Source organism: Sarcophilus harrisii, chromosome 6 (assembly GCF_902635505.1).
Source record: "Sarcophilus harrisii chromosome 6, mSarHar1.11, whole genome shotgun sequence".
NCBI classification, from domain to species: domain Eukaryota; kingdom Metazoa; phylum Chordata; class Mammalia; order Dasyuromorphia; family Dasyuridae; genus Sarcophilus; species Sarcophilus harrisii.
This window is the reverse complement of record NC_045431.1, coordinates 29,234,727-29,248,774: the sequence shown is the minus strand read 5'-3', so window position 1 is coordinate 29,248,774 and position 14,048 is coordinate 29,234,727. Positions and strand designations below refer to the sequence as shown.

Below are 14,048 nucleotides of genomic sequence, written 5' to 3'. Positions count from 1 at the left end.
ACAGAATTAGAATGCTTCTGCTTTATGACAAACTAAAGCCAGAAATTCAATCAATTTTGAGTAATAAGCAGTGAACTACTTATGGATATAAACCCCAATATAGGTGCTGTTCTACTACTACTGGAAGGATCATCCCCTGTAATGAGGAAGACACATTCCCCTTGGGGTTTTCACAGGCTAACTGATTAAATTGTTGCAGTCTTCAGTTGGAAGAGGAGAAGAAAGGGAGGGAGGGAGAGAGGGAAAGAAGGAAGGAAGGATGTTTTTTTTATTATTATTATAGCTTTTTATTTACAAGATATATGCATAGGTGATTTGCCAGCATTGACAGTTGCAAATCCTTTTGTTCCAATTTCTCCCCTCCTTCTCATACATGTCCAAACAGTTATTTTGCTGTACAAAAAGAGTCGGATTTTTGAAATAGTGTACAATTAGCTTGTGAAGGAAATCAAAAATGCAGGTGGACAAAAATAGAGGGATTGGGAATTATATGTAGTGGCGCATAGTCATCTCCCAGAGTTCTTTCCCTGGGTGTAGCTGGTTCAGTTCACTATTGAACAAATGGATCGGATTTGGTTCATCTCATTACTGAAAAGGCCCCATCCATCAGAATTGATCATCGTATAGTGTTGTTGTTGAAATAAATAATGATCTCCTGGCCCTGCTCATTTCACTCAGCATCAGTTCATGTCAGTCTCTCCAGGCCTTTCTGAAATCCTCCTGCTGGTCATTTCTTACTGAACAATAATATTCCATAATATTCATATACCACAATTTATTCAGCCATTCCCCACCTGATGGGCATCTACTCAGTTTCCAGTTTCTTGCCACTACAAAAAGGGCTGCCACAGACATTCTTGCACATACAGGCCCCTTTCTCTTCTTTAAAATCTCTTTGGGATATAAGCCCAGTGGTAACACTGCTGAGTCAACTGGTATGCCCAGTTTGATAGCTTTTTGAGCATAGTTCCAAAGTGCTCTCCAGAATGCTGGATGTATTCACAATTCCACCAACAATGTATCAGTGTCCCTGTTTTCCCACATCCCCTGCAACATTCTGCATTATCTTTCCCTGTCATTCTAGCCAGTGTGTAGTGTGTGTAGTGGTATCTCAGAGTTGTCTTAATTTGCATTTCTCTGATTAATAATGACTTGGAGCATCTTTTCATGTGGCTAGAAATAGTTTCAATTTCTTTGAGAATTGTCTGTTCATATCCTTTGACCATTTATCAATTGGAGAATGGCTTGATTTCTTATAAATTAGAGTTAATTCTCTATACATTTTGGAAATGAGCCCTTTATCAGAACCTTTGAATGTAAAAATGTTTTCCCAGTTTATTGCTTCCCTTCTAATCTTGTCTGCATTAGTTTTGTTTGTACATAAACTTTTCAATTTGATATAATCAAAATTTTCTATTTTGTGATCAATAATGATTTCTAATTCTTCTTTGGTCATAAATTCAGAAGGAAGGATGTTAAGGACCATGCCTAAGTGAAGGGATAGGTCAATTCTCCGAGAGCTTCCATACCTGTGAACATTTGAAGGTGTTTCAAAACAGCCTTTACTGACACAGGTGTTCTTGTTTACTGGGGAAATAAATAGGAGGCAGAGGGAAGAGGAGAGAGGTCAGACAACGCAACTGCCTCTCAGTCTCCTGGTGTCACCGTCACCGTCTCACAGGAAGAAAAGAAAAGATCTACCAGAGGTAAAGCAAAGTCACATATTGTGTTCCCAACAGAAGGAGAAAGAGAAAGAATGAGATGGAGAAAGAACTTTTACTAAGGGCTAACTTTCACTTGCTTTTTCTTTTCTCCTTCCTGAATTTCTTTCTAATCCAGTTTAGTACTTTATTTTTAAAAAGGATTAGCTTATGATTTCCCCCTCTTAAATTAATAAAATTATGCATTTTGTCTTGAGTCTGAACTTCCAGAGAACACTAAAAAATACCAAAACAGAAACAAAAAAAAAAAAAAAAAAAAAAAAAGAGGAAAAATGTTTGGACTATGCTAAGTTTTAGCTAGATTATATCTATATTAAATCAAATTGTTTTGCTCATGACCCTAAAATATACTGGACTTGCAGTGAGTAGAAGGCACCTGCAAAGGGACAATGAAAAATAAAAACAAAAGTGTGGCATGTGGTCATAAGGACAGCTCAGAATGAGCAGGCAAGAAAAACTTATGATATTAACAAATGCCAGTGGCCCATTAGGCTAGTTAATGGTTTTGTTTTAATTTAACTTTATTGGAACAAAGAAGGAAAAAAGCAAAAAATCCTTTTTTTTTGGTTTTTGTTTTGCTTGTTGAATACTATGGAGTGATGAAATAAATAACAGAAAGGTGTCAAAGACCATATGAGTTCAAAACTGTCTTGAGAGATTTGCTAAGTTTTGTATAACTGTCAGATCTCTAATTCTTTGGTCTTCTCAGATCTGTGCAGTGGGGACAACATTCACATTAACCCAGTGGCATTGTTATAAATTAAAGTGCTCTAAAATTTTTAGGAATTATTATTTCTCTGGAGGGAGAATACAATTCTCTTGTGGAGAAAGGGGGGCGAAATAATACATGTATATAACAAACTATTGCTTTAATAACGGGTACTAGAATTTGAGAGAATTTTAAGAATATTGGTCTGGAAACTATATCATAGTTTCCACATTCAATTGTCTTTTTTTTTTTTTAAGACATTTGTCCTTTTCATTTATCCTTTCATGTTATTTTTTAATTTTTGTTTATTTTCCCCTCCCTTCTGATCTGATTTCTGGAAGTTTGGGCTCAAGGAAAAATGTGAGATTTTATTAATTTAAGGGGGAAAAGTCATGAGTTAATCCTTTCCAAAATAAAGTACTATACATTTTAACAGTTATATTTTCAAGTTCTTTTGAGTACACTGATATGTAGTTCTTCTGAATCTGGGACTCTTTTAGGACAAACAGGTACTCTTGGCCAAGCATATGGTCTTTGACACCTTTCTGTTATTTATTTCATCACTCCATAGTATTCAACAAGCAAAACAAAAACCAAAAAAAAAGGATTTTTTGCTTTTTTCCTTCTTTGCTCCAATAAAGTTAAATTAAAACAAAACCATTAACTAGCCTAATGGGCCACTGGCATTTGTTAATATCATAAGTTTTTCTTGCCTGCTCATTCTGAGCTGTCCTTATGACCACATGCCACACTTTTGTTTCTATTTTTCATTGTCCCTTTGCAGGTGCCTTCTACTCTTTTGAAGGATGAAATTCTAAGTAAGGCAAGCCAGGAAATTATTCATTGCCTTGCTTTAGATAAAGGCCTTGAGGAGATGTCAAGATAATTAGCTTCCCCTAGCTATGCCTTCATGCCAGACTTGTGATCTCTTCCCCAGTCTTTTCATTTATGTGTATTTTCTTTTTTTTTCTGTCTGGGTGGACTGTAGAATATAATCTAATGACAGGATTGTTTTTTTTTTGGTTTTATAACTTCATTAATCTTCATTTAAATACTTTCTACCATATTTTCTTCTTATTTCATATATTTCTTTATACAAGTATGCTTTTTGATATACATGTGATATGTAATTTCATAATAAAAAATGTATACCACAATACATAGTTATATGAAATTATATGTGTATTATAGAATGCTATTTATTTTATGTATTATGACATAGAACATACTTTAGTACTTATATTTGTATATTCTATATAAAATATTCCCACCCCCACTGTGGTTCTTATTGAATAAAGAATACATTTGCAAAGTCATAGTCCCATGATAGATCCCACTCACCAAATGGGATGGGTTCCTGAAGGTCTAAATTTGCCTTCTTTCATCAACTTCTCTAGCTCATTTTGCTGTACTTAGGTTTTGAACATTTGAGTAACTATCTCAGACTGTACTTTTATTGTTGGTTTTGCATCGGCAGTTAGCTGGCCAGCTGGGACATCCCAAAATCACCGGGATAGAGAAAATATCAAGGTATGAGAATATGCTAAGGGTTAAGTCTTAGAAAAGTGTCAGTGGTTGGAGAAAGGACTGAGAAGTTGGATTTCTCATGGGGTCTCTCCTTGAAATCCAGTCTTAGGACAGGTGTCCTGGGAATTCTAGCCGGCCCACTCATGGGGTTTGGCTTGGGCGGATTCGTTTGGAAGGCAGCAGGTGGCAGTGGAAGATGGGTCAGGTCAGGGATGACTTCCGGAGCCCTGGCGAAGACCCTGGGGTGAGGATCTGGGCAGAAAGGGGCGTGGCTGGGAGTGGCTGACTCAAACTCTGGGGTGAAGACAGATTCTGGAGGCAGGTGGTGGGAAAGACCCAGAGCTTACTGGGAAGGCCCCAAGGCAAAGACAGAAAGAGGCTGGTATGGTGACAGGGACCTGAATCAAATGTGATCACATATGGAAAGTGCTTTGCAAACCTCCAAGAGGTTTATAGATATTAATTATTATTAGAATTGATATTATTTTTTAGCTCGATGGCAAATTTGAAAGTGATAATATCTCTGTTGACTTAGGGAAAATAACCACTATCCACTTGAAGTAGCCAATTTAGGAAGAAAAAAAAAATGTGTTAGCACAGGATTCGGGAGAGAGCAGAAGAAAAGGAAGTTTACAGAAAATGAGGAAAGAAAAATTGAAGGTGAAGAATGGAGGGGGAAAAGTAATGATGATTTTTTTGGAAATTGTTTTAAGGGAATTTGCAAAGGCTGGGTTTTGATTTAAGAACTCTGCTGGAGACAGTGTCTCAGATTTGAGCTGCTTGAGTTGGGAACATTTTGTATATTAAAAAGAGAAGCTCTGTAAAAATATTTGAAAGCAAAATTCTTCCGTCTGGAGTGAGCAGTGTGTCTGGCAGAGAGAGAACAGAAAAGCCAGTTGACCTCCCCAGCCCCGAGTAAGTTTACATTTTCCATCGAGCAGTGGAGAACACGTTCCCATTCTAACCACATTCTCCACATAGTTCTGTTTTGCCTCTTGACCTACTCCCTTAGTTAAATAGTTTGCTATTTGACAGCAATGAAACCATTGATCCGCTGCCCAGGTCGCGGATCCCTCTGTCTGTGAATGTAGAGAATCCCACAAAGACCCCACAAACAAGCTCTTTGGTGATGTCAATAGTTCTTGTTCATTTCACCTTCCCTCTACTGGTTTTCCTTCTTTTTATTTTGAAATAAAATTTTGTAGATTAATTGCCAGACTTGCTAGTGTGGGGGTTAGGAACATCTATATTTTAAAAAATCTTTATTGCAGTAACATTCAGGAATAAAGGCATCTGGCAACTTCAGCTAATTGACAGGCAGGCAAGAAAGGGGAAGGGAGGGAAAAGGCTTTCTTTGGCTAATTCGGGCAGCGAGAACCATGGGCATAGAGACCCGTGTTTAGGATTGTGTTGGAGCCAGTTGGGACCCGACATTTTCTTGCCTGAGTATTTAAATCCTACCTCATGCACAATCTAGTTTATGATCCTGAAGATGGCTTTTAGTTTCTGTTTGCCTTACTTCTCGCATTTGTAAAAGAGGGATTATAATAGTACCTACTTCCTAAGGTTGAAGGGAAAATAGAATGAAACTGTATTTTAAATAGTATCATATTAATGCTAGGTGTTTGCCATGTAGTTATCTCAGAGCTCATGCCCCAAGTATTTAAGGACTTTTATCCAGTACCTATTTACTTATGTTTACTTTTTCCCATATGCAGTGCTAAGAAATTTTTGTTGTTTAGTTTCTAAATATGTGGGAGGAGAGGGAGTTAGATGGGGAGACACAGACAGACAGAGATAGGGGCAGAGAGAGGATAGATAGACAGAGATAGGGAAAGAGACAGAGAAACAAATGCAGAGAGACAAACAAAGAGAGAGAGACAATGACAGATTTTTTTAGGGTCTTTTTTTGGGGGGGGTTCTCTCCTCTGAAAAGAATTTATTTGTTTTGTTTCCTTCATTGATTTTATCCCATCTTATCTCTTCTAAAACGTTATTGTATGATTTCTGGTCAGTATCCTTATTCGTTCCTTTTAAAATCTTTTGTGTGTGTGTGTTCCTCATGGAATTAGAGCTTCCGAAATATCAAGTTCAAGTTCCGTTTCCCCCCCCCCAACAAATTTTTGTGTCCTTGCCTTAATAGATCTAGCTCGTTATTGTTCTTTTCTTTTGTGCTTAACTCTTAAGGTATTTGTGAGGGAAGTAAATTGGATAGGACGGTGCCCCCCATGGGGTAAAGTGCCCAGTGTCTCAATCCTGTGGTCCAGTTCCCTGGTCCCGGTCTTGCTCATTTGGGGAAGCCTATCTTGATGTTGCTCGCCAACCCCACTTTCATGTTGTTAGTATTTCCTCAGAAATTTCTTTTGTGTGGTTGTTACACAATTTTGCATGTACGTGTTATTTCTCCCAGTGCAATATAAGATCTTGAATCTGGGAACATTTTTGCTTTTTGAACTTTAACTTGAGTGAGTAAGGCAGTGGTGATTAAGATATCATTTGTGAATTGATTGTGAAACATTACTAACATCTCTTCCCACCAATAAGTCAAATTCCCCTAATGGTTTGAGATAGTCATAATATTATGGGAGACATACAGAATTGGAATTTTATAAGTTGTATAATATATTGTTTTAAATGTTGTCGGTCACTCATATCTGACTCATATCTGGTTTTCTTGGTAAAGATGCTGCAATGGTTTGCCATTTCTTTCTCTAACTTATTTTACACATAAGAAAACTGAGGTAAACAAAGTTAAGTGACTTGCTCACGGTCACACAGCTAGTAAAATATCTGAAGCCAGATTTGAATTCAGGAAGAAGAAGAGTCTTCTTGACTCCATCCTGTCACTCTATCCACTTAACCATCATCCTTCTTTTAAATGTTACAAAATAGGTTTGTAGTAGGTGGCTTTAGCTTTTACCTACTTTTAAAGAAGCCCAAACTAATTAAAATAATAATCTTTATGTTTATTTATTGATGTTCTCATAAGTTTCCATTTTGGAATAACAGTAATGAATCTAAGAGTAATAAATGTTAAAATGAGAAATGCTCTGGAGAAGGTGACTATAAGGCACTAAAAAAGAAGCTAGTAGATTTGAAAGGATTACTGACATTTGATGGGGGGGGGGGGGGGGACAGGGCTTCTCCACCCTTTTACCCATGTCAACATGCTGGGGATTCTTGGAAGAAGTGTTAATGGATTTGTTAAGGATGATTGTTCTTATGAGCCATTTCTGATCTTGAATATATTATTCCTAGCCCCATAAATATAGTGATAAAAAGTTGCAAAGTAAACACTTCAAGACCTCATAAATATATCCCTTGCTGCTTACCTAAGATGTATGCCCTGTTTATCTTGATCTCTCATCAGATACCTGCTCCAGGAAAAGAATGAGGTACTGCTTTGTTCATTTCCCTGAATGATTTGTTTCTCCTTTGAGATAGTGTGTAGGTTAAATGGACAGAAATATTTTTACTTTTATAGGGATTTTATAAAAATGTTTACTTTTATTTTCCTTTAACAGATGGAAAAAATTACGTTTTCACCGAAACGATAAAACTTGCTCATCAGTGTTCTTGTCAAATAGTATTTCTTGCTGCCCTTATGCTGTACAGACGCCTCCGCCACGTGCTAAATGAAATGTTACACCTGATGAAGACTGCATGGAAATTTATATCCTAGTATAAAGGTCCCTAGTAATGGAATCCCACGTGAATTAGGACTTCATTGGCCATATTTGTGGCTTTTCTACTTATGTTGAACTGATTTCATGATTTTTAAAAAGTCTATTAGTATGATTCCAAGATGTGTTCTAAGAGAACTCTGCACCTTCCATAGCTTTAGGCTTCTTTAGTCCATGATTTTGTCTGTGCAAAGAGAGTGATGTGGAAACATTCTGCACCAATGAAAATTGACAGTTTGTCAGCTAAAGTCTGCCTGGAGTCCTGAGAAGTTAATTGAGTTTTCCTAGAGCTCATAACTAGTTTGCACCAAAGGCAGGGCTTGAACTTGTCTTTCTGATCCCAAGGTTAGCCCTCTAACCACTCCACCATGCTGTCTCCCAGTCAATTAATAAAATCACATAATCTCAGAGTTGAAAGGATTAGGATTACATTGTTTTTGGCTTCTCCCTCTAAGAAGAATTTCTTTTCTTGATTCCCTTCATTAATTCTCTCGCCTTGTCTATTCTAAAATTTTATTCTATGATTTGGGTCTGTAACTTCTTTTACCCTCCCCAATTCTGCTTTATAGATAAAATGAACAACATTACATAACACTCTCCTTTTGGTTATCCTTAGTCTTCCTCACCTTTAGGGCAGCTAGCTAGGTGATATGGTAGATAGAGTCTGATCTTAGGCTGGAAAACTCATTTTCTGGAGTTCAAATCCAGCAGCAGACACTAGCTGTGTGACCTTGGGCTAAGTCACTTAACCCTGTGTGGCTCAGTTTCCTCATCTGTAAAATGAGCTGGAAAAGGAAATGGCAAACTATTCCCACTGCTGAGAAAACTCCAAATGAGGTCGTGACTGAACAACAAAGCCTTCATTAAAAGCCTTCCTTATATGTTTCAATTCATTTTGGCTTTCAACACTATAGATATTCTTACAAGTCAGAACTGTGCTTTTCTTCTTTCTTCCATTATATCTTCTTGCTTCCAACCTCTGTTTGTATCTTTTAAAAATTTAAGAGTGTCAGCGAGTTCCCTGTGTGTCCACATCTTGTTTTCTAAGCACCTCCCTCCTATCTATGTCAGAATCTTTGTATCTTCAGACTTTTGTGCTTGACAGCTTTCCCTACTTCTTACAAAATTTAGCTCCTGAGGGCCTACCATCCATTTCCTTCAGTTCTTTTGAAATTTGATTTCATATCTGCAAGTGAATGGAAAGACTTTGTAGTGCAAAGGCAATAGGCACGTTTTCCCTCTTTCTGCAAATATTTTTTTCATTTAAAAAGATGGAAATGTCAGTTTGATTTAAAGGAGGACTTAAAAAAAACTATTCTGATTGCTTTGTTTCCATAATAACAGCTAAATTGAATAGGTTTTTGTGACAAGCACAGCACTGTTAGACTGTGTTGTCTTGGAAAGAAGAGAAGAAGAAAATAACTACTGAATTTGTTTTTCTATGTTTAGAAGTCATATCCACTTATTTCTCTATTTAAATAGATCTTGTTTACTTAAAATTTTATGATTTCTCGAGACTTCCTTATCAACAAATAAGTCATTTGTGTTCCATCTGCTTTAGTATTTTCCATCACTTGGAGGCAAATGAGTAAGTTTGGTTCATTTTGGAACCCACTGGGAAGTGAGGAAGTCACTGTCTCTTTTCACCACCCACAGGCAGAGAGGGAAGCCATTTTTCAGTGCATGTTTCCAGTGTAGGCAGTCAACTTGTGACAGTCTAAACTCTTCTGGTTCACTTCACTAACGAAGCTCTTGAAAGAGCTGCAGAATCAGGAGTTGACTAAAGCCAATGATTTAGATGTCATTAAGTGAGCTAGAGCATTAGGATGCAGTTGAAAGGACCCATGCTAATCACCTGGACTACGTGAAATAAAGGTCAGTTATTTTTTTGGTAAAGAAGCATTGATGTCATGTGTTTCTTTAGCTTTATTTTTTTTTTATCAATTTTTTGTCGTTATTGTTGAGGCAATTGGAGTTAAGTGACTTGCCCAGGGTCACACAGCTAGGAAGTGTGTTTTGAGTTCAGATTTGAACTCGCATCTTCCCAACTACAAGGCTGGTGCTCTATCCACTGCACTACCTTGCCGCCCCTATTATGTCATTTGTATGTCTGAATTTCTCCTCCTTTTCCTGCACACCAAGTTATCTCTTGTAACAAAGAAAAGAAATAAGGAAAAGAAAAAACAATTCCACTAAACCAACTACCACATCAGCTGAGTTTTGAATTCAGGTCTCCATCACTACAAGTCCAGCGCTCGATTCCATAAACCACATTGCTTTTGTTTGATATACTCAGTGAGAAAGCATTGTTGAAAAGCTGTTCATCTTAGTGGTAGTTGCAGTTTTCTTGCCTTCCCCCATCCCCCTACCATACTGCCCTGACCTTATAATGCCGTACCACCTCCCCAACCCCTCCATCACTACATACTACATCCCCAACTGTCATAGTCTTGTAGAAAAGGCTTTTCATCTAAAGTCCAAATAAAGAGTAAATACTCTTTTTGAGCTGGGATGGGACAGCGTTCTTTTGAATCTGTGCTGAAGCTTGGAGTGTTTTTTTATGTCATTCTACACAAAAATTTAAGCTAAAAAAGAAGCCGGGTTCCTTACTGCTAGCCTGTCTAGACCCTTTGGCATTCTCTTGTGTGTCAGGCCTTCTTTCTCCCTGCTCTGTTTAGGTTTGTTTATTTACATCATTAATTTGGAAGGGCACCCTCTTTAATGAATTAGCGGGAGCCCATCGGCTCCGAGGGCGGCGTTCGTCTGATGTTCACCGTCCACGCTCCAGAGGGTTTGTTCCCCCTTTTCTTTAGGAAAGCACTGAGTTTTTTACCAGCCTGTCACATCATTGGCAATGATGCTGTCTGGGGCTTGAGGAGAAAAGGCAATGTGGACTGTATTAAACTAATGAGGCCGGGCTGGCCTGTTCTGTCTGCTCTATCTGCTACAGAGAGACCCTGAAGTCTGATTAAGGACTTTCCGGGTCCAGCCCAATTCTTTACAGCGGCCACATATTAATTATCAACATTTGTTGCCTCGCTTGCCTGTAGCTATCTAGAGGCTTGCTCTCTGCTGATGTGACTGAATAATTTATAAACATGGTTATGGTGAAATTTGTGGTGGTCATTAGCATTTTAATGAAAAAAAACGCTGTCATTATCCTAAATCTCCCTTTTGTTTCTACTTTTTTCCCCTCTCCTTTCCAGCTTAACGGCCTCAGTCTTTCCTAAGTACTTGGAAAACGCTGACAATTCCGGGTAATGTGCTGACTGGCCAGTATGGGCAGGCGATACCCAGGGGCTCACTGCCATCCGAGCAGCTCATGTATGTACCTTTCATTTTTATTAGAAACGTGTAGTGTGCCGAATGTAGCAGCCTGTGTTGGGAGATCTGAAGGCTGGGAGTGCTAAAGAAGAGCACTTGGAAATGCAGAGAATGGCTATTCCTAGGGCACCTTTTAATTTTTAAAATTATCCTTGGATGGAGAAACTCTGTTTAAATGGGGGTAGTATACTGAAGTCCAATTCAGATTAGCCGTGTATTAGCAATCATCTCTCTTCTTCCATGTCTCTGTATGTGTAGAGGCATCTTTTAATGAGGCATTTAGCTTCCCAACAAAGAACACCCCTTTCAGACAGAGACTGTAATGAACTCCATTTCAGAACATTTTCTTTCTTTCTTTCTTTCTTTCTTTTTTTAAAAGATTTTCACAAGGCTTATTCCAGTCCCCCATGGATCATAAAATCATATAGCTCCGAGTCCAGGAGAGAGGCCTTCCCGTCTCACCCCTGGACAGAACAGTGTTTAAGCTTTCCCAGGGAGAAAGCTTTTGTATTTTCCAAACAAAGGGAGCCTGCAATCTAGTGTTCTTTGGTGAGGAAATACTGTATGTCATAGTATTCAAGCTGGAGAAGCTCTTCCAAATTAGAATCTCTCTGGCTACTTTTTGGTGTTCATTCTTGATCCTTTTTGGTTTTATTCTTTTTGGTATTATTCTTGATCCACCCATGCCAGTGATCATAGCTGCTCATCTTTGTCTTTTCGCTCTTACATTCTGATCCTTCATTACTATTTGTGTCTTAGATAGAACCACTCTTTTTCTCCAGAATTTCCCTTTCTCTCAAACTTGCCCGTTTCTGTCCAGGGTATCGCCATCCATCTAGTTACCTGTTCAAAATCTGGAATTCCTTGTTCACGCTCTCCTCTCATATCCAATCCATCGAAGTGTCTTGTCAGTTCTGCGTCCATAATCTCTCTCTCACATCTTGCCCTTGCTCTGTCTCCACATCTCACCCTCATGCCTTGGGGCCTGCAGTAGTCTCTTAATTGTTCCCCTGCCTCAGATCTCTCCCCTTTTGACCCACCTTCCTGCCAAAGTGATGTTTCTCTAATTGATCATGTCATTACCCTGATAGGTGAGTGACTCTCTGTTATTTCTGGGAGAAAATACAAATTCACTTTACCCCTTCCATCTTATCCGTGATTCATGGATTCCATGGTTCGGTCAGTCTGGTCTTCTTCCCACATACAGTACTTTCTTCATTTCTAGGCTTTCCCGCAAGCTGTTCTCCAAACTTGGGATACACTGCCTTCCTTCTCTACCTCTACTTAGTATATTTATTTTTTTTCAAAACTCAGCTTAAATGACACCCTTTAGCACCCCCCTCCTGCCTCCCTCTGTAAAATTAACTATATATTCTGTCTAAACTTTTATCTGTGTATGATAGAGTGGAAGCTACTGAGGGTAAAAACCATTTCATTTTTCCTTCATATCTCCATGCTTGTCACAGATAAGCTCTTGAATAAATATTTGCTTATTGATTGCTCAACAACAATCTTTCTTTCCCTTCCTTGTGACTTCTTTCTCTCTCCATCAATCCCAAAGAAAAATGACTTCTTTGGCCGGCGACCTAGCACTTAGGATAGTGTTTTAAGATTTGCAAAACACTTTACATGTATTTTATCCTCAGACCAGTCCCGTAAGATGTTACCTATGCCTCCATTTTACTTTTTTTAAATATATCATTGCCTCCCATTTTGCAGATGACAAAAATAGAGGCTGGTAGAGTTTAAGTGACTTGTCCAGCTGCTAAGCATCTGAGACGGGATTTGAATTCTGTTCTTCCTAACTCAAAATCCATCACTCTATTCATTAGGCCACCAATCTAATTCCAGTCCATGTCAGCTTCCATATTGGACATACTGGGGAATTCATTACTTCATAGCTCTAAGGCTATACAAGGCTCTAAGGCTTTTTAATTAAACCCCCTATTTTTATTTAATATTTTATTTTTTCCCAGTTACATGTAAAAACAATTGTAACATTTTTTCCAAATTTTGATTTCCAAATTTTCTCCCTCCCTCTAAAGGCAAGTAACTTAACTGTACAAATGTGGTTATGCAAAATACATTTCCATGTGAGTCATTTTGTGAAAGAAAACACAGGCAAAAAACAATTTTAAAAAACCCTAGAAAAATACAGAAAAAAGTCTCTTTGATCTGCATTCAGACTCTACCAGTTCTATCTCTGGAGATGAACAGACCTTTCATTATAAGTCCTTCAGGATTATCTTAGATAATTTTATTGCTGAGAATAGCTCATTCACAATTGATTATCATACAATATTGCTGTTAACTGTGTACAATCTTCTCCTGGTTCTGTTCATTTCACTTTTCATAAGTTCCTGTAAGTCTGTTCATGTTTTTCTAAGACATCTAGTTCATCATTTCTTTTTTTTATCAGTAGTATTTTTTCCAATTATATGTAAAGATAGTTTTCATTATTAATTTTTATAAGATTCTGAGTTCCCATTTTTTTTCTCCCTCCCTCCCTTACTTCCTTCCTCCCCAAGATAGCAAACAATCTAATATAGGTTATACTTATACAGTCTTTTTAAACATTTTCATATTTTTCATGTTGTGAAAATAAAATCAGTACAAAAAGGAAAAAAAGCACGAGAAAGAAAAAGAAAATAGCAACAGAAAAAGAAACTGAAAATAGTAAGCTTTGATCCACATTCAGTCTCCATAGTTCTTTTTCTGGATATGGATGGCAATTTCCATCCCAAGTCTACTGGAATTGTCTTGGAGCATTTCATTCCTGACAAGCTGCTTGTCAATTTTTAAAGCACAATAATATTCCATCACAATCATTTATAACAACTTGGTCAGCCATTCCCCAATTAATAGATGTCTCTTCAATTTCCAGTTCTTTGCCATCACAAAAAGAGCTACTGTAAATATTTTTGTACATATATGTCCTTTACCTGGGATTTGGATATAATAGTAGTATTACTTGGGTATATGTGGCTTTATATCCCTTTAGGCACAGTTCCAAATTGCTCTCCAGAATGTCACCCCCTCTCATTTTACATATGAGGAAACTGGAAATTTATTTGAACTTATGTG

The 14,048-nt window shown here is 37.7% G+C and overlaps 1 protein-coding gene across 10 annotated transcripts in view; it reads left to right on the top strand.

Annotated features, from left to right (window-relative positions):
- The window catches only part of APBB2 (amyloid beta precursor protein binding family B member 2), a 433,360-nt gene that overhangs the window by 183,942 nt on the left and 235,370 nt on the right, over positions 1–14,048 (top strand). For 7 of the 10 annotated variants that reach the window (XM_031942132.1, XM_023506024.2, XM_031942134.1 and 4 more), the window contains exon 4: positions 10,847–10,964. The exons of 2 other annotated variants lie outside the window; for them this stretch is intronic. In XM_031942132.1, the coding sequence (XP_031797992.1) occupies positions 10,919–10,964 (46 nt within the window). In that variant the 5' untranslated portion in view covers positions 10,847–10,918. Of the gene's footprint in view, positions 1–10,846; positions 10,965–14,048 lie in introns of those variants that run through there. One more of the 10 variants, XM_031942133.1, reaches the window with a different exon arrangement.